The sequence below is a fragment of the Trachurus japonicus genome, chromosome 6, assembly GCF_045865225.1.
Source record: "Trachurus japonicus isolate A0001 chromosome 6, Traja_1.0".
Classification (NCBI taxonomy): domain Eukaryota; kingdom Metazoa; phylum Chordata; class Actinopteri; order Carangiformes; family Carangidae; genus Trachurus; species Trachurus japonicus.
In genome coordinates, this window is record NC_140912.1 from 18,357,076 (window position 1) to 18,377,415 (window position 20,340).

A 20,340-nucleotide genomic window follows, 5' to 3' on the forward strand; every position below is an offset into this window, starting at 1 on the left:
GTGTCTGTTCGGTCACTCATCCAGCCGCACTTGTTACAGCAACACGAGCTCCAGCTGGGAAGTTTTTGGGAGACCGAGTCAGAGGCAGAAACGCAGCCGTGGTGAACTCACGCTTCCGCGGATTATTAGTCTGTCCCTCCTCACGCCTCTTACTCTGCTACATTCTGCGTATGAATCACGTTTCAGCAACCAGGTCAGCGTCGTTTGGTCTACATCGCTGTAGGAACAGGTCTAATTACCGGACTTTGTGCTGGTGCAGGCTACACGTGAGTCGGAAGCTGTTCCCCACCGGAGGCGCGCGTGCGCTCTAACCACAAGCACAGACAGGCTTTTTTTTTTTTTTTTTTTTTTTTTTGCAAAGTGGCTGCTCGGGGAAGTATAGACATCAGTCTGAAGCGCAGCTCCACTGGAGGACACGCACCGTGCATCATCTCCCGCCTCATCAGCACGTCCGTGTGGATCGTAGGATAACAAACATTCCCCAAAGAAGCTCAGGAGCGGATAACCAGCAGCGGAGAAGTGATGGATGAAAGAATACCGCATTTACAGGACAGACAGTTCATGGAGCACGCAGATTTCTTGGGGTGAGTGTCGCTTTTGGCAAAACTCTGTCAAACTATCTCTGATAATCTGCTCTGACAGTCCGGTGAATAATCGGACACTTTCCTCTTTACTGTAGGGTGGATTACCCCTCTCTCTACATGTGCAAATCCAAAAGAGGAATAAAACGAGAGGATGGTGGGAAGGTGAGCGCGGAATATTAATGTCTAGTTTATTTCTTAATTAACCAACATTTTTACTCAGAGACGAAATTCGTGTGTTTTTTCTTATAAGCTACTGAAACTTTCCTTTCAACTGCTTGAATTAAACGTTTGTGTGTTTTTTTTTGCCAGCAGGACGCATACAAGTTACCACACAGGTTGATAGAGAAGAAGAGGAGAGACAGAATCAACGAATGTATCGGGCAGCTGAAGGATTTGTTACCCGAACATCTGAAGCTGTCGGTAAGATCACGACACAAAGAAAAGAAAAGAAAAAAGTTTTCACTTGCTTAACGTTTCTGATTTCACATGTCTCAGATGTCTCAGATGTAAATAGCCAACCGCGCCTTTTTGTTTTTCTCCATAGACGCTCGGGCATTTGGAGAAAGCAGTTGTCCTGGAGTTAACATTGAAACATTTAAACGCATTGACTGCTGTCACTGAGCAGCAGCACCAAAAGATTATTGCTTTGCAGAATGGTAAGATGAATCGACAAGTTTTGATAACAACGCATATACGCGCTTCTTGGTGGGTTGCAATAGCCTGTTAAACTGTGGGGATACATGTAAGTTTAGAACTGTCTATAGAGAAAATGTGTTTGCAAATAGCAGGATGTACTATGCAGTGGAAGATGCGCATCTTGAGAGTGCACCAGAATATTAAAAGTTATTCCTACATAGAAGCAGATCTGTTCACTTTGTTAATATATGCTGACATGCAAACGTGCTGCTCATATACGCTGAAGCGATTGACTTGCAGAGTAATGCTCTGTTAATCTTTTTTTTTAACTGCATTTCTCGCAGGGGACCGGTCGATGAAATCTTCCATTCATGCAGATCTGGACGCGTTCCACACCGGCTTCCAGGCCTGTGCCAAAGAGGTCCTGCAGTACCTGAGTCAGTTTGAGAACTGGACGACGCGAGAGCAGAGGTGCGCGCAACTCATCAACCACCTTCACAAGGTGCTGGCGCAGTTCCAGCCAGGCGCGCCGCCGCTGCTCCAGCACCAGCTACCCGCCGCGGACGCACAGGATGGGCAGAAAGCTGACAGCCAAGCCAACTGTGTCCCGGTCATCCAGAGGACCCAAGGCGGGGAGCTTAACGAGAACGACACAGACACGGACAGTGGATACGGGGGCGAGGCTGAAAAGAGCGACGGCAAAGATAAAGAATGTGAGCGCAATAAGGCGCAGGGACCCAAAGCGGTGAAGATCAAGCAAGAGTTTGGAGATGAACGCGCTGCCAAGAAACCAAAGATGAACTGGTCTGGGAACGGGTTAGGGGGCGCGGACCCCACCAGGCCTGATCTGGCGTTAATGAACTCTCTGATGGGAATAAGCGGTGTGGGACAGCAGACACCAATTTGCATGCCTTTCTACTTCATCAACCCCTCGGCCGCGGCGTCGTATATGCCTTTGTTCGATAAAAGCAACATTGACAAGTACATGTACCCAGCGGCGGCCGCTCTGGCGTCTCCGTTCCCCTGGCTTTACCCCGCACATGCGTCGGCAGCGGCGGCCGCGGCTGCTGCTGCCGCCTTCCCCGGCTTGTCTGCGCACTTTGGAGCCTCCTCTCCGCCGAAGGACTCCCACTCCCCAGACAGCGAGGGGTCACAGGAGGCTGAGGAAGGCTCACCTGTGGAGCGCGAGGAAAGTCTCGCGAGTGACGACGGGGAGGGTGACGTAGCCGACTCGTCCCAGGAGAACAGCAGCAGCAGCAGCAGCAGCAGCCCACCTGACCAGTTCTCGGCTTGTCAGACCAGCTAATGTGTCTGTGTTACCTGTATGTGCTTTCCGGTGAGAATTTGATGTATTTTAATTTTTTTATTAAAAAAAACATTAGGCAAGATTTCAAAAGCGAGGTTTCAAGTCTCTCGTGTACAAGATCTTTGCGAAACAGGGGACAGTTGTGACGGCGTGTGCCTTTTGCACTTATACTAGATTAATCAATCTGAATGATTATCGACAATGATTGACACTAGTACACGGCTGAGTTGTGCTGGAGTTAGTTTTTTATCCTCTTTGATAAAAATATTTTGAAATGGCAGCATTGGTGCCAAAACTTTGAGTACTATCAGTGGGCAATATCCCAATCAGTGAGTCTCTTGGATGTATGAAGTTGCAACTGACCTCTGCCAAGGTTATTAAGAGCTTGGCTCACTCTGACTGTAAATATGATTACCTGGAGGGCAGTCTGATTCATTAACATGTAAATGTGCACTAAATGGGCCTATAAAAGAAGTGCTCCTGGAAGTGTAACGCCTACAGTACCTCATCCCCAACTTTGCACGGGGTTGGCTCATTATTGTCCCTCCTGAGAAGAGATTAGTGGTACACACAACACATACACACATCACATACACACTCACAGACACACTCACAGACACACACACACACACACCAATCAACAATCACACACTGACAACAATGATGGAGAGGTGTTGTGCCGGATTTCCTTCATCTCATCTTTACAAATCTCTGAGTTTGCTCTGGTTTCCTTTACTTGTTTGTATGTTGTGAGGAAATAAAATAAAATAAAACAAAGATAAAGGCTATATGTGAAGAGAAAAAAAACAATCATGAGGAAGAAAACCTTTCATTCACAAGGGGCTGCTCGACCAGCATATTGTACATCCCCTGAATGAGGCATTTCTGCACAGAGATGCAGTGACCTTCTGTACCTCCAGAAAACATTGTAGGATAGCACCTTATAGATCTTTGATATTGAATGTACCTGTATTTTCCCAGCTGTTAAAAGTTTGTACGTAGGATGATCTTTACTCTCCGAGACGTAAAGTGCACTTTTTTCTGCTTTGACCCCCCCCACCCCACCCCACCTCGTCTGACCCAGCAGTCACCTTATCATTTTTATCAAGTCAATCACTGTAGTTCTCTTTGAACCTTTTATAATGTATTGAGTTTGTCTTAAAATACAGAAAAAAGTAATATCAATTCAAAAGAGGGAGCAGAGATACCCGATGCTTCGTGATGATTCATGCAGTAAAGTGGTGATCAAGTCATTTTTAAAAACACTGCTCATTTCTTGCTCTGTCAAGGCAAAATGATTCAAATCGTAATCAAATGTGAAAACCTCTACACCCCATTACACGCAAGCCTATCCCTGAATCTGTGTTATATGCTTATCATTATGTAAAACCTTGCTTTTCCAATATTTGACCAAGGTGGGAAAGAAGCTGATCAGTTATGATCATTGCTGTTTTAGCAACTTTACTTTATCTTGGCCTGTTTTCTAAGAGATTATTCCAGCAAGTGTGGTGTTGTTCAGTTTTTTTTAAGTTTCACACGTGACTAAATAAACAGATGATTTTCATGGTATTTTGCATACATGACATTTGCTTTTGTAGTTTTCTTCAGCTGGTTTTGCCTCAAAATCTGTTATCAACTGTTATATAAAGTGGCATGTGCGTCTGTAAATAGTTTTTGTGAATATACCATGAAGTATACATGTCTATGTCAATGTTGTAGAAGTCTATGGATTTTTTTAAAGATTTAACTGAGCAACTGTTGCACATTTCGTTAATGCTTTACACATATGCTATTCTAAATTATTGCTGATGAGTTGTAAAATAAATCTCAAAACTAAACTCTGCAGGCTTCTTCTTATTTAACTCCAATTCTGAACATCTTTGATCTCACAGTCGTTTTAAGGTCAGGGGAAATAATGCACACTGTAAGGCAACAGGTTATGGATGCAAATGACAAAAGAGTGCAGAATTACAGTATTACTGACTGCTCATGAAAAACAATACTGTAGATGAAACGTATTGTTGCTCACACTTAATCACCTGACAGGTCACAGCGGAGGAATGTACAGTAAGCCAAGGCTTTTAACAAATGTCATGTGATAAAAGGATGATGAAGCGAGATTACCCTCAGTCTGTACATGCTCATGAAAAACAAGGGGCCTCCTCCTAACCAGTCAAAAGCTTTAAACAGGATCAAATCCAGTCTTTGTTGTTGCCTTTAACTGGCTTATTGCACATTTATTTTTGTCTGTAATTTCATCACCCCTGATTTTGTGCTTTCTAGTAATGTGTGCATGTCAGTTAGTGGTTTTCAAAGTTTGGTAATAGGATGCATGTTGCATTAAGGTGCAGCGCTTTCCCCCCTGTACATTCACAGTATAGTGATGCGAAGTTCCCTGTTCCGCCATTAGTCTTCTAAACTTCTTGTTTTATTTCTCAGCTCACATTTTGATAAAGCTTTGGTGGATTTTCATTCCTCAGATGGTAATTCTGACAGCTGAAGTTTATTTAAGTACACCATCTTTACTTCACCAGTCTCCAATAATCTTCGTATTAAGTTGCATCATTAATAGGCTGCATGGATATGCAATTTAAATACACTGGCAACATTTGCTTTCACTCCATTCTCCCTTTTTGTGGAAAAAAAAGGAGTTTTTCTCTTAACTCTCTCCCAGCCATGGTATCTACCATGTCTTTGCCATTACTGTGCAAATACTGCCACCTACTGGTGAAAACCTTGGAAAACATTTAGCCCATGCTGTACAATACAGTTCCAAAAAGTCATTCAGGTTCACAGACAAATACTCACAGTTACCATGAGCACCAGTTGTAACATGTCTAATTTTGGTCGGATGGTTTATTGAATCATGCAATCCAAGTCATATCAGCAGCCAGATACAACACTGTGCAGTACATTAAGGCAGGAAAACATAAAAACAGGTTATGTACAGTCAACAATTTTAAGAGTTCTCTAGAACATACACAGTTGTAAACAGTGACCACAGCCAGGGTGGAAAAATGCACACAAGTGGTTTCTTAAAGGGAAAAATCTGCCTCGATATATAGACTATCACAGATGAGTTGAATTGGAAAAATTTAAAAACCGGTCCCCCCCCTTATTATACTGAAATGCAGAGACAGACTGTAGAAACCATGTGTTTGTGTGTTTCTGTAGACAGTGAATGTTACAGGGTGGACTTCCCCCCTCGGCATCACATCCATTATTTGTTCCTGGTTGACAGAACTGATTCGAGCTACAGCATGTGTTGCATGAGTAGAAATAAAGCAGATTAAATGTGGATGTATTTTACGACACATAGTATTATGGTGACAATAATACAGTAGCAAAGTGGAAAGCACTCTGGATAATGTTCTCTCCACTGACATTTCTACAAAATACTGACAGATAAAAGATAATTATAGCTTCCTCTTTGTTGCTGCTCTACTGCTGTTTCTCTCTGTGCAGCAATGTGGCACTAACACATCCAACAACACTTAAACTAAACTGACTATGATCACTGCTTCATTGTCTCTGCTAAAGCTCTACTGTACATAACTTGAATACATCAACTGTGGAATGAGTGTAAGGCACTTTGATGTGATTAGCAGCTGAACTAAGAGGGGTTTCATATCTTGGCTATTTTCGACTGCGCAGCCAAACACACTCACACGCACACAAACACATGTACGCCTCTTAAACCACTAACTCGCTCACACACATATGCACTGTAGCTGTAGCTATTCATTGTATCATCACATGCCTCCATTCTTTTTAGATTCAACTTACTGGTTTACTGCTCTGTGGGTGCTACGTGCATCCTCATATGGCTATATTAACATCACAATCATGCAACAAGACCTGCTAATCTTTGGCCGCAAATCCTTAAGAAAAACAAGCATAATACATCTGGCAAAGAGGATTCCATTTAGTCATTTAACAACAATAATAATAACAACAACAACAACATCAACAACGACGACAACAACAGCTTAGGAGAATAATGAACACTGTTTCATTATGCAGATATTACTGCGGGAATGAGGGCACCTGCATTTGTATAACTGTGAATGCACCGCTTTGTAATAAAATATAACAATTCACTAAATAAAGCTGAAAAGTAAGAAAACATTTACAGTAAGCCATCATTTTGGTACATACAGACAGTAACATTCTTCAGTAACAAAACTACTGTATTAACCTTTTGTGCATAGTTTTAACATGGACAGACAGTCAGAGCTACAGGAATAGATTCTGATATGCAAAATGATTGAGTCTAGACGGTTTGACCACAGACACGAAAGGATCTTTCACTTCTTATGTAGGAACAAGTCATTATGCTGAGTAAAATGTATTCACTGCAGGTGTAAGATATGATTTCATAGATATAGAGATCATAGATTCACATACCAAGTTTCTCAAGAATACTGTTCAAAAGGCAATCTCTTTGAATTGTGATGTTTGTCAGAAAACAATACAAATTCATTCAGCAGGTACTAAAGTAAAAGTAAAAGTTCATTAAAGTGGATATGAATGAAGTCCACACAAGCCTGATGTTTATAAAGTCTTAACATGTTCAGAGTGTACTGCTGTGTTTTTTCTTCATGTCAAAACCTCCAGCTATCTTACATTACCGCCAAGTGCTCAGTGACTTCCATTTCAACATTGCTTCTTCACTAATTGAGTCTTCACACTCAAGGCTGCCTGGCAAATGAAACAACAGTGCATAGTAGTGTGCTACTGAGGTATCTTGTACTAAGATATCCATCAATGTGTTCTGGAGTGAAATGGGCTCTGGGGGCGGGACAAAATGTGCCCCCCCTCCCTTTATTCAGGACTGCCTTACACATAGATTCCCTCTGGGTTCAGGCCAGAGCTGAGGGGGCTTTGGAGGACCCGGAGGTGACTGGACATTGAGTGGGACGACACAGGGCGCTTCAGTGAGCCAGAGAGGGGAACTAAATCTGAAAGGAAATCACATGACAAGAAAGAATATTGTTAACAAGAGTGTGAGTTTAAGTGTATATTAAATTTGACCATGTAAACTCCTTTCACTTCATGATGAAAAGCCAAATCCCTGTTTCAAAGAGGTCAAGAATAAACTTAATAAGCAATAAGCTTTTGGTAGCTTCAATGGGAGACCTGATTCACATAGAGTACGTGTTGTATGTGTGTGTGTGTGTGTGTGTGTGTGTGTGAATAAACTTATGTGTGTTTCTCTGATTTTGTGCAAAATGTTTCGTTTTTTCTCTCATTTTAAATGTCTTGTTTAGTTAAATCAATTAAAAGTACCAATAAATACACAGATTAGAAAATACATAGTCCTGTGTATGCTGCATATCTATCTGCTAAAATGCCACCAGGGGGAGCTGCTGAGCCGTACAGCAAATTGGCAAGTGCAGTGAATTTTATGGTCTAGCTCAAAAGCGCCTGCTATGAACTACAGATAGTACAGAAGTACATGAAAACTCTGTTCAATACTTTCCATAAGTACATTTCACTAAACAAATTACTAAACAATTAAGTTTTTAAGTACATGTCATGGAGTAAAAAAAATCTCCCATGTTTTAGGGTTTTCAGAGGTTTTTTTAGACCTGAATTTGAGAATTTAAATTAAATTCTAATGCTTTTCTTAATCAAGAAGAGTTTTTAAAGCAGCCCACAGTGGACACCTTGAAGACAGACGTTTATGTTCGCACATCTGGATTTAGACATTTATTTCTGTGCTTGCGGCCTTTTTTTTGTTGTACTTTCGGGTTTCAGCCAATAAACTTTGTTTTGCAAGTCTGGATATCCTGTTCTTTGCTACAAAGCTTAATTTTACAAGCTGGTCTCACCCTAACCCTCGTTTCTGCCTTAATTAGTACTCATGAGTCTTTATGGTGTTGGTGCTATATAACTACAAAGTTTTTAATTATCAGCTAGCCAATGGATGCTAATGTGATGGGAAAAGCTTGTGTTGCATTGTGACGGCTCTCCCATAATTCAGTGCTCTTGGTTTATGTAGCAGCTCCCTGCTGGCGTCCTGTAGGACGACGGTGCTTTGGTCCAATGAGTCTGTCGCAGAAACTGCTGAGCATGTGATAAGGGGACAGTCCGATGGATCGAGTGAAGGATTGACAGAGAAAGTGCAGTGATTGAATGACGCCAGGCCTTTCAGTAACCTGGCAGCTGTTGGCATGGAGACGATAACTTCCACTGAAGTGGGTTAAAACTAACACTGTACTCTCACTAACCCCGCCCCCTCCTCGTTTTCTTGCGCGCACACATGAGCGCTGAGCTGAGTCATTTCCTCTCAGCGGGCTGTCAAGACATGAGGTAGAAAAATAATAAGCGCCTTGATGGAACAAAATGACTTTGCTAATGCACATGCAACCTGAACTTTGTGCACAAAAATAAGTAATTTGCCAATTTGTGAATGGCAACTAGGAATGTTTATCCTCAAACTGCACTCTGATGTATGATTGAGTTTTGATTCCCAGTTCGGGTCAGATCGATTCGGATCAGTTAGAGTTAAATGACTCCAATGTTTCTCTACAAGGTCGGTTCCCTCCTCATCATTTATTTCCACAGCAGCAGAAACTGTGTGGTACATAACACCGTTTGTTCTTATCTTTGAGGCATGGGTTACACTTCTAACACCAAAGCTATTCCTCGAGAGAAGAAAAATTCTCCCCGTTTAATGTTTAGAACAAAGTGACATTACCTATGCTGTGACTGCTGTGACTGCTGTGACTGCTTTCATCCTCAGCGGGCTCAGCAGGCAGCACAGTGACTTTGGTGCCCGTCTGCTTGATGAACTGCTGCAGGTTAACTTGCCTCAGCTCCTTGGTCAGCTGCTCCAGCTCGTGCTGCATGTCCTTCAATTGAAACAGCACCAGGAGAAAGTGACTTGTCAGGAAACAGTAAAGCAAACCAGCAAACCGGTGCAGATTACACCAGACTGTGTTCGAGTATTGGAGTCCAGGCAGAAGGAAATTCACTTTGACGGTTCCTAAAATGCTTTGTCAGTCTCAATCATTATTAAACAGAACCAAAACACAAGTATGATCACGTTTGCTGGCATGAACATGATCATACAGTACTCATAGTCTTTGGACCTAAGGACTGGTAGGTTGCAGACTGCAGATTGCAGAACCAACAAAATTCTCCTCCCTTTACATATCCCCTCCCAAGCATGCAGGAGAAACTGTGAGGACCATCAGGTAACGTAAAATAGTGAAAGGCTCTCTTTGGGGCCAATGTTTGTTTAGTCTGTCCCAAAGAAATATGGTGGAGTCTGTGGAAGAGGACTTTCTCTCCATGTAGATATGAAGGGTTTATTCTAATCTGATGAAAGCACTAGTTATGGGTAGTCACAGGTAACGTCATATGATTATATAGTATACATTTCTGCCAGTACATCCCTCTTAATTGTATTCACTGGCCCTTTCAACTGGCAGCGATTCAGCATCCCAGTGAGGGACGATTCAGTTGGACAGATGCTAAAATGCATTCTCGCAGAAGGATGGTTGCCCTCATGCTGCAGCACTATTTAGTAAATAAATAAATAAATAAATCTCACATTGGTGAAAAATATGTGCTTGAATGCATCTCACCTGCAGTTTTTTGCTGCTTTGTCCGAGGGACCTGTCCACAGCTCTGCAGCTGCTCTCCAGCTGGACGGCCTGTCTCTCCTGGGCTTTCAGCTCTGCTTTAACCCTGAGGACCTGAGCACGAGCCTCTGCCTCACTCACCCACTGGGTCTCCTGCCGCTCCCTCTGCAGCCGCTCCTCCTCCAGACCTGCCTCAACACCCTGATGGGACAAGGAGACGGACAGCTAAGGACACAGAATATAACCCCTCGCTAGAATAGCTGGTAATAGCTAAAACAATAATGATGAAAAAGAAACAACTATTCCCTGATTGTTGGTGGTTATATTTATCTTTTTCACAACTTGCTGCAAAACCGCCTCCCCAAAAAATCTCCCACAGATAGCACACCTGTACCATTGCCAGCTTTTCTTCAATCTCCACTTCACAGCCCTGCAGTCGTCCACGTAGCTCCTGCAGTCTTTCTTCCAGCTGCCTCTCACTTTCTATTTCAATTTGCAGCTCAGTGGCCCAGAACTCCTCCTCCTCCATCTCCACCTCATTCTTCCTCAGGTGCTTTTCCAGCCTCAGGATCTCCTCTATCAGCCCTCTTCCTGCACTTGGGTCCCCAGAGCCCCCTCCGCCTCGCCCCCCTCTCCCTTCAGCCCAGGCCTGCAGCTCAGCCTCGTAGGCCTCCAGCTTCTTCTCCAGCACGTTGAGAGTCTCTCTCTGTATACCGACCAGCCGGACCAGATCCTCCATGCGGCAGGCCCACAGGCCGGGAGATGCGGTCCCGATGGCCGGTCCTCCATGGTGGTGAGTCCCACCGTTACCCAGGAGAAATCTTCGTTTAGCCTCAGCTTCGCCAATCCGCCCCCCACTCAGTATCTCCCTGAGGCCTCTGGGTGCACCGGTGAATGTGAGAGACTTGCGGCGCGGTTCGCGGCGGCGCAGAGAGCGATCGTTGGGATGACGGAGCTTCGCGAGAGGAGGGAGGCTCTGCCGGTGCAGCCCACGTTCAGGTCCCCTCAGACTGGGTCCTTCTGAGGGGGGTCGCTCAGTCAGGGAGGGGCCTGTGCGATGTAGGATCAGCTGCACATCACCAGCATACTGACCCCAGGTGTTCAGAGAGGCCACGGGGCTCTCGTGAGGGGCCAGGTGACGCTCTGTGTCCCGCCATTTCTCTACCAGCGTGTATCTCCCAGTGCGACCTGTGAACATTCACAACACAATTTGAAATACATGCGACTTAAACTATGCTTTAAAGTGATACTGATTCTCAGGCTTTCCAAATCACAATAATATTGACTATAATCAAAATTGCAAAACTGCTTAAACTACTTGGCAGTAAAAAGAAACTGCCATGATATTCAACAGGCATGCAGAACTAACATGTCGGCACACAACTAACTTAAACATTCAGCAGACACACAGCGCAACACTGTCATCACATTGGTGTCATGTTTCATCATTTTTCCACCTCAAAGTTAAAAAGTTAAAATTTCAAGCAGCTGGTGTGAGCGTGGTTTCTGAAAAGAGCTTACGGTGGTTTTAGAAACGAGATGAACACATTAAGTCTCAACCATACAGAGAAAATGCAGACTGTAGGACAGAACCATCAGCCACCAGAGTGTAAAAGCTGAATAGATCGACTACCTAGTTGGGGTGACATCACAAATAATTAGCTTCATGTTGTTAAGGGAAACCTAGACGCAACACTGGTAGTAGAGTGTAGACAAAAACACTTGTCAAATGTCATAGTGACAAATCAGTGTTGATTTAACATGATGTATATGTGTTCAATATTAAAAACCAAAGAGGAGGGGGCTCAGAAGTCTTGCGTTCTCAGTCTGGCAGAAGACAGAGGGATGAGTCAGACTTTCCCTCCTACTACCCTCCGCTTTGTGGGAAGTGATGTCAATTCAGTCTGTTCAAGTGCCCCTGTTCCTGAAGGAGCCATATGGGAAGGGGAGTGGAGTGGGGGGAGGGGGTGAATAAATCCAAGAAAGTACCCATAAAGCCTCTGACTATAACCAACTGCGTCTCAGAAGGGGCTTAACGTGTAGGCAGAAGATTCATTTGTTTGTTTCCCTCATATGGACTTTCTCAGTTAACAAAAGGAATTCTGGACATTTGTGTTTGTATGTGTTTTCTAGTTCTCTAAGGGTGAAGAAGATTGGGAGGAGAGTTAAGAGGAATGTGATGAAGTCACTATACAACGACATGGATAACTAGCTGAAATTATGGGACCTCTTGAAGAATCCAGCATGTGGAAACTGTCGTTTAATGTTCCCTGTGAAACAATGACCACAACAACACAATGATCTAATATCTGTGGTGTAACCTAACTATTGGATCCCACCTATAACAATCATCTGACCCAGATGTACATGATGTTGTTGCCAACTAATTACTAGCCAACAACAAATATCTTTAAATAGCAATTTCCTGTTTTCACAAATTCTGCTGATAGAAAAAAAATGTGTTAGGGACTGTTGTATTGTAAGTCCTGATGAATGAAAGAAGGTTCTTTCACACTGCAAAAACTCTTTCCAAGAATATTTGTCTTATTTCTTGTCAAAATGTCTAATCTCTAGTCAAAACAACCCCTTTCCACTTAAAATAAGACTCATCACCTAAAAATTAACTTGTTTTTAGATCATTTTCACTTGTTTCAAACACATTTTCACTTGAAATAAGTAGAAAAATCTGCCAGTGAAAGCAAGTTTTTTGTGCTTGTAATAAGGAAGAAAAACTTGCTCCACTATCAGATTATTTTAAGTGAAAATATGCTTGAAAGAAGTAAAAAGTGTCTAAAAACAAGCTGCTTTTTAATGTGATGAGTCTTATCTTAAAGCAGATATCATCGGCACGGCCGTTTCGGCTAATGCTGTGTTCAAGGCAGGCTTTTGAAACCGTAAGTTACAGCTTCAAGTCACAACTACGACTTGGTAGCGTTCCAGGTAACCCGTAGCTCGTGTTTTTACCGTCCTGTTGTCTGTGAAAGTTCCCTATAACGGCCACTCGTAACTTCCGACCCGTGAACTCGTACCAGATCGAACTGGTATGACTTCACAGGAAGGAAAAACACAAAGTACGAGTTTCCTTGAACGCACCATGAGTTAGCAGCCCCCGCCCTTGTCAGGCATCAATTGGTCCTCGTGCTACGTCACCACATTCACGCGCATCCCTTGGCTGCACACACAGCCCTTCATGCCGTTCTCTCCCCTCATTGGATAACACTTGTATCCCACAAGGAAAATTTTCTCCTCGGGTTACAGCAGAGCAGAGTGACGGAGAGACTCGTGTTTAGGCTGAAATACTTCATGTAAGTGATTGCTGACGGAAAATAGGACTATTTAGGACTTATATTAACAAAAACATTCCACTGATATCTGCTTTAAGTATAATGAGATTTGTTTTGACTAGAAATGACATTTTGACTAAAAATAAGACAAATATTCTTGGTATTAGATTTTCTGCAGTGCAGGTCTGATGATAGTTTGTGTCTAAAATGTGATTCTTAGAGTTTTTCCTTTTAATATGCAAAATGATTTACCTATGGCCTGAGCCAGAGCAATCACCACTTCCTGGCATGTGGTTGCCTCGGTGACACCACAGACGACCCTCTGGACTCCATCCACCCAGACCTTGAGCTCCATGTTGGGTCAGAAGCTAAGGGGCCGGCTTTGGTGTGTTGGCCCCGACATTATTGAAGGCTCCAGTGGTGCAGGGCAGTTGAAACCCCTCTGGCTGTTTCACTGGGCAGGAAACAAAAGGGAAAACAGGAAACTCTTAGTCCGGATGTGCTCAAGGCCAGGGTTATAATGCTCAGTCATCTTTAAGGATGAAGTCTTTATACACAATACAAACAGCTCTGCATTTGGTAATACCCTCTGAAACAGAAAATACAAACAGACAGCATTTTTTAGCGGGGGTTCAATGTGAGGTAAGGATTCCCCGGTTGAGAAAGGATAGCCACACATGCCAGGACCAGCTGGCCATAACACTGCTGCTGTTTTGTTCTTCTCTATGAATAGGTACATGTCTGTTGGGGGTGCAAGAAGAGTATGCCAGCAGACATTCCCAAGCCCAGTTCCTGCTTTTGTACAATGGATTACATGGAAGCAGTGAGGACAGAGCAGGAAGACAGACTCAACGACAGAGAGCAGAGAGGAACAGAGAGTGAAACAGAGAGGGCAGAAAGTCTTTTAAAGAAAGGCGAAAATGGAGTCAGACTCACAGCGGGAGAGCGGGGGAAGACACAAACATAACGCAGAACGGCCTCAGAGTAGTCAAGATTATAATAAGTAAAGCCATGACAACACATTTATTATGGGAATGTCTTCATGAGGCTTGCTTCCACTGAAATGACCACTGACTAAATTACAGATGCAATTTAAAGTTTATTAAAAGCAGATATGAAAAGGTACAGGCAGTGCTCACTCACATTACCAGACCTAGAAAGCACATGTTAAATAGGTGAAGGTTAACTACTGACTCTATGAAAATCCCATTTAAAAGGAATAGATCCTTCAAAACGTTCTTCCAAGGACAGCGTGTGGGGAGAGGATGAATGGCATCGCTCCAGATCTGTATCACTCTCTGTGGATCTAACCTTCACTGCACCTACACTTCTGAGTCAAAAGGTCCTTTTGTTCGCCAACCCCCCACTAATTACACCTCCCCCGGGCCACGTATTCTCTATCCACCTTCACAGTAACCAGCCTGTCCTATCCACAACCCACTGCTTTTCTAAATATGGTTAAGACATTAGACAGTGCTGGAAGATAGCATTAGTACAAGGTAGGCACTGGAAACACAATTAGTGATTATCCTAATTATTGATCTTCCATGGTTTTTGTTAATCAATAGTTTTCCTAATACTAACACAGAAATAACCATTGCAAGTTCCTAAAAACAAAGTGAGATCTTCAAATTGCTTGTTTTGCTTAATTAAAAGTCCAAACGCTGTTACACAAACAACAAATCCTCACAGCTGAGAAACTAGGAAAAAAAAACAGAAAATGTCGGCCTTTGTGCCAGTTTTCAAGAATGTGTTAGGTGTACAAATCCTGAATTAATCTGGTACGAACAGTGTGTGGATTTGCATGTCTGTGAGTGTCACTTTCGACAGTGGTCTGGCTCTCGATCACTCTATTCTTGGTGTATTCACAGCCGGTTGGAAAGTGCTTTTGTCCTTCATTCAGACTGCCCTTAAATGGCATTAAGAGCTGAAGGATAGAGAGGAACAGGAAAATAGTCAGACACATGCACACCACGCTGAAAGATTTTTCTGCAGTGACCCAAAACACTGTCACCATTTTGTTTAACCCCCCCCTCTTGACGGGACGAGGAAACAGTAATAGCGGCTGAGTAGGTCTTGATGCAAAACAGGCATAGCGGATCAGCCAGGGAAAACGTTTGGACACACTGCAGGGGGGAGGAGAAAGTCCCCCCCGCAACCCCCACCAAAAAAACAACAAAGAAAACACTACCTATAACAACAATCTAAGACTAATGGCATCTGCAGATGTACCTACAAAGACCAATCTATGAACGGTGCTGCACTACACTGGCACTAAAACAAAAGAGGCAAATATGCAATGAAAGCAGAACTTTTCCTGTGCAGTAAATACAAATGCCTCTTCCTTACATGAGCTGAAGAAGACTCCGCAGGGCATTTGCAAAATGTCACTTGCTCTGGTTTGGACCAGTGACATTTATATACATTAACATTAACCCAGAAAACCCCATTTGATGATACAGGCACAGCGGTGTAGGGCAGAGAGCCATCCTGAGCTCTGGAAGCTCCATTCTTCAGGCCTGTCAAAGCCAAAGCCTGTGGAGATGCCCGCTCCCTGATCTGTGCAGCTCGTCGTATGCCAGAGAGGCCGAGGAGGGCTTAAATTCCTGCGAATTCTATCTAAGCTCAGTTGAGAGACGACCAACTGCAGCAAAACCTCAAACCCAGCTGACTTAATCGCCTGCCTTTATTTACTTCAGCCTGTCGGTTGAGTAGCGCGGCCTCGAGATGCCTTTCCACTCTTAAGCAGCGAGGTGTGTGAGCAGAGCAGCCTGCGCGCTCACCTTCTCGGCTGCTGGTGACGGTTCTCTGGGCCTACAGCAACACACGGAGTTGGCAGGGGAAAAGCTTCAACTGGCTGCTGGTGTAAACAACCTACCATATGTTCCTGTGGGGGCTTCAGCACGACCAACACACTCCACTAATGCAGACCATGAGGAAATACACTAGGAGCTTTTACTGTGGGAGGTTAGAAAAAAAAAGGTTCCCTCTCTTTTGGGGGGATTTACAGTCTGTCAAGCATCACAAACTGGCCCACGGATCATGCAGTCGAGCAGTTTGCTGAGCACGGGGCTATGTGGGGGAAAACAAGATGGGCATTTATTACGTTAAAACAAAACCAAGAGGCTGGACTCAGGAGAAAGCCTATAGGGCAGCAACTGAACTGAACTGAAAAATGATCTCACAGGAAAACACAAATGCTCCACAAATACTACCTTTATGAACAGATGCTATTACACAATGCCTCTGGTCTGTGTTGACTATTGTTCATTAAGGTGGAAAACAATGCAGCCATTTCATGAAGCGCGGAAGTTCAGGCGCTGCAGCTTTTGAAGGAATTTACTATATTTATGCACACGCAGCTAATGAAAACTAGTAAGCTTTCCATTATAGAAGACTTCTAACAAGCAAATCTCTCTCACTCCATTGTTAATTAAAAACAATGGGATACTTCTTACAGACTGGAGCAACAGAAGTCTGTTCTAGCACTTAAACGTCCTTGCATATTGCTAACCAAACTTTAATTCAAATTGCACTCCCTGTAGGGTAACATGTAATTACTAGCAATTTATACTGTGCTGTAATTGGTAACAGATCTGTTGTGAAATGGATCTCTGTGAGCAGTCAGAGGCAGACGCTGGTTTATTGTGGGTGCGCTGGTGCTAACTTGTTGGAACAAACTAGAGAAGAGTTTTTCTTTTAGTTATATTACTCTAGATTGTCATCAATATCTACAGCTCAAAATAATCCCTGAGCCTACAGCGTATTTGGGTGGCAACAGTATACCATTATTGTAAGGATCGGAACCCTGCGGTTAAAAGTTAATGGTCCTGCATTTGGTTCAAGATAAAGAAGTTCCTCGCCACAAATATGCCAGCCCGGCCTGTGTTGAACACTCTGCAAACGTAAACATCACAGAGCATGGCAAAAACTGTTGCCACAGTCGGGCCTTGATCCCGTAGAGTGGAAACTGATAACAACCTGGGTATGCATTCCTGGGCCGTGAGAATGCAACGGGCCATGACTAAGAGATAAGAAGGCTATGGGTCTGTCTGCCCTGTGATCTTGATGGCTATGCACCATGCAACAGTTATGCAATGACACTTCAATGAACTGCAGTCTGTTGGAATTGGTTTCTATGAATTTTCTACTGGCAGGTTTCCATAGTGCCAGCAGGTAATCTCAGGTAATTACATGTCAGACCAGACCTAACGCCTGCAACAAACACAGTTGTCAATTTATGCAATTAAGAGGCAGAAGTGGAAAAGCTTTAAAAAACTGTATAGAGAACAAGCCACCCCAGAGTTTAGACAGATATAGACAGATACGTAACAAGGATTTTATCAGTGGGGTGTTTGAGATTAAACCCACATCCAGTAACCCTACACAACACCCATAGCCCCTGTGAGCTTTCCAGTGGCCCCTGCCCTAAAGCAAGCCTCCTCCTTTCTCCCCCCTCCTCTCTCTGCCTGGCTGATATTAAACTATTAGGCACTGGAGCAGCCTCCCCTATTTGGGAGGTCAGTGCTGGCAGGATCCCGAACATCTGGACGGCACGTTCAGCCAGCAATAATGCCGCCTTTGTTCCCTTGCCATATTCACTGCTCACTAGCCAGCTTTGAAGAGCCAGCGGGGCAGGCAGGCAGCAGGCTCCTGCACTGGGGCAAAGGCACAGCGGGGCAACAAGAGGCCTCTGGCCAAGGTTTACATGTTACAGCGGTTTGTAAGACATCATCTGGTGTTGAATCACACTCCTGCGTATGAGCATTTATAGAACCAAAATGTTTTTTGCAGCGGCAGCTGGAAATGCAGACGCATAAGAAAAGTGGCAGAACTTATTTATTTTTCCAGACTGTAGGTAGTTCTTTGCAGGCTGCTCTTCATGGTGCTATGACACCATTCAACACAGAAAGACCACTGAATTATATGATTCTATTCCTACACAAAAGCAATCCTCAATGATGAAAAAGCATCTGCTGTGAGACATAAAACCTTGGCTGAGTGCAGCAGCTCCACAGGTTGGTTCTGTAACACCTGGTGCTTTTAGACAGAAAAAAAAACAGTGAGTGGTTATCTTCATGGATTCTGTTAGGATTGATTATATCTCCACACCATGAGAGGTTGATATGTTTCCAGAAGATGCTCAGCCCCATAAGACAGTTTTTGGGGAAAAGCTAAGAAGGTTTTAATTAAAAACATCTCTGCCTGTTAAGATACTACAGTCAGGATTAAGCAATAACACTTAAGCAGGCTTTAAAGTGGTCTTATTTCATCATCTGGCAGATAAAAACACAATCAAAATGAGTATCAGTTTGATAGTTTTCCACTGAATATCCTAAAGGACAGAACCTGACAGAACATATTAGTGCCACCGTTCATTAAAAGGCACATCCACCTCATCTGGTTGTTGTCGAGTGGGACGAGGCTGCTAGAGAAATGGCGATAATGGGGCTGTAGTGGGCTCAGAGAGTAGCCCAACTATTCCACTACAGAAATGTTTCCGTTATCTCAGCCACCTCTCAACTACAGCGGTGCTCAGCTGCAGCTACACTCTGCTACAACCACATCCACCTAATGGTCTTTATTTACCTTCACGGTCCAAACAGGAATTCAAGTCAGAGCCGCCGACGTGAAGTGAAGTTTTAGGGGGGAAACACAGGTAAAGACGTGAATTCCGCAAATTGTTGTCCTTCTTCAGCATTACCCAGTAAATCACTTCCAACGAACTGCGACAAAGTAGCGCTCAGCTTGCCGGACACAGACACAACAAAGCGGCTGCCGACGCCTCAGAACAAAGCGATAATTGACGTTTTTGGTCCTCTGTCCGAAAGTTTTTTGTGTGTCTCCTCCGTACGCTGTAGTCTTTCTGCGGGCTCACCAATGAGCTGCGGAAATTGCCCCTCTCCCCCGTTTCATTACTCCTGCTGCTGGTAAATACATCGCATTGGAAATGGGACACCGCAAGGCATTGTGGACTGTTTAAAGCTGCAATACACTCTGAGGGGGGAGGCTACCTGGCTGCAGCCAACTTTTACACACCCAGGACATCTGAAATGTGCATAGACAGTATATAGACTCCTCTTTTTGATTGGATGCTGACACTATAGGAACCCCACCTAAAACACTTAGACATTGAAATATAGGTGACTATGAGTGAGCTAGGCAGGATCCTGATAGTAAAAATCTAAATACATGACTGAACTAATAGAAATATGTAGTTTTTATTTATTTATTTTATTTTAATGTTCCCAGAACTTAATGGTTAATCAGGGGGGAAAAGTGTAAAAGTGGGAAAATCTGCTCATAAGAGACGTGCCTTAAAAGTAAAAGTTGTACTCATTCCAAGGTACACTACTGCAGAGAGGGTCTGAACACCTCTTCTCTGAAACACAACTGTCCTGGTTTTATTAAAATGGTGAAAAAACAAACAACCAAATAAGACAAGCAACATACATATTTCATATCATATCCCTATTATACCATAATGGCAAAGAGGGGTCAGTTCACTATTCATTAATCAAACACTTGATCAACACTTGACATTTAATCAAACACTTAATTACAAAACAACAACTCATAATTAAACAAAACACTTGTTAGATCTGGTAAATCCAAATGTAAGGATGTAATATGTAATATAAAGAGTCCTAATTATGGATTTAGACATGTTGCAATGTAAAAAGAATAATTCTACTTCACCTGACACATTATTTAGACTTGCATGAGCAAAAGATGAAGATGGATCAAAATACATATTCAACTGATGGACCTTTAGCAGCGGGACTGTGTATAAATGGAGACTTACTGCCCTCTTGTGACAGCTTCCTGTTGTAATAAAACATCAGCTGAAACTGTCATGTCTTTAACCATGGTTTTCCTCTCTGCTGAGTCTCTATGAGATAAGACCCAGGGGTGGTGTAATCAGCAGTTTTAAGTGC

General features: G+C 43.3%; 2 protein-coding genes across 4 annotated transcripts; one reads left to right on the plus strand and one right to left on the minus strand.

Moving 5' to 3' along the window:
- The first annotated feature begins 289 nt into the window (after positions 1 to 289).
- Positions 290 to 4,364, plus strand: bhlhe41 (basic helix-loop-helix family, member e41). 2 transcript variants are annotated; one of them, XM_085779573.1, is made up of 5 exons: positions 290 to 584; positions 680 to 746; positions 897 to 1,004; positions 1,129 to 1,240; positions 1,565 to 4,364. In XM_085779573.1, exons 1-5 carry the CDS (start codon positions 523 to 525, stop codon positions 2,524 to 2,526), a joined length of 1,311 nt encoding a protein of 436 aa, XP_085635699.1. In that variant the 5' UTR covers positions 290 to 522; the 3' UTR covers positions 2,527 to 4,364. The 2 variants fall into 2 exon arrangements, with proteins under 2 accessions (XP_085635699.1, XP_085635698.1); XM_085779572.1 differs by having other exon boundaries at positions 363 to 584; positions 894 to 1,004.
- A 988-nt stretch (positions 4,365 to 5,352) lies between these two features.
- On the minus strand, positions 5,353 to 19,270 carry rassf8a (Ras association domain family member 8a). 2 transcript variants are annotated; one of them, XM_085779565.1, is made up of 6 exons: positions 18,992 to 19,270; positions 13,655 to 13,856; positions 10,513 to 11,306; positions 10,122 to 10,319; positions 9,230 to 9,383; positions 5,353 to 7,487 (listed from the first exon to the last, which is right to left on the minus strand). In XM_085779565.1, exons 2-6 carry the CDS (start codon positions 13,755 to 13,757, stop codon positions 7,366 to 7,368), a joined length of 1,371 nt encoding a protein of 456 aa, XP_085635691.1. In that variant the 5' UTR covers positions 13,758 to 13,856; positions 18,992 to 19,270; the 3' UTR covers positions 5,353 to 7,365. The 2 variants fall into 2 exon arrangements, with proteins under 2 accessions (XP_085635691.1, XP_085635690.1); XM_085779564.1 differs by having other exon boundaries at positions 10,507 to 11,306.
- Between the last annotated feature and the right edge of the window lie 1,070 nt (positions 19,271 to 20,340).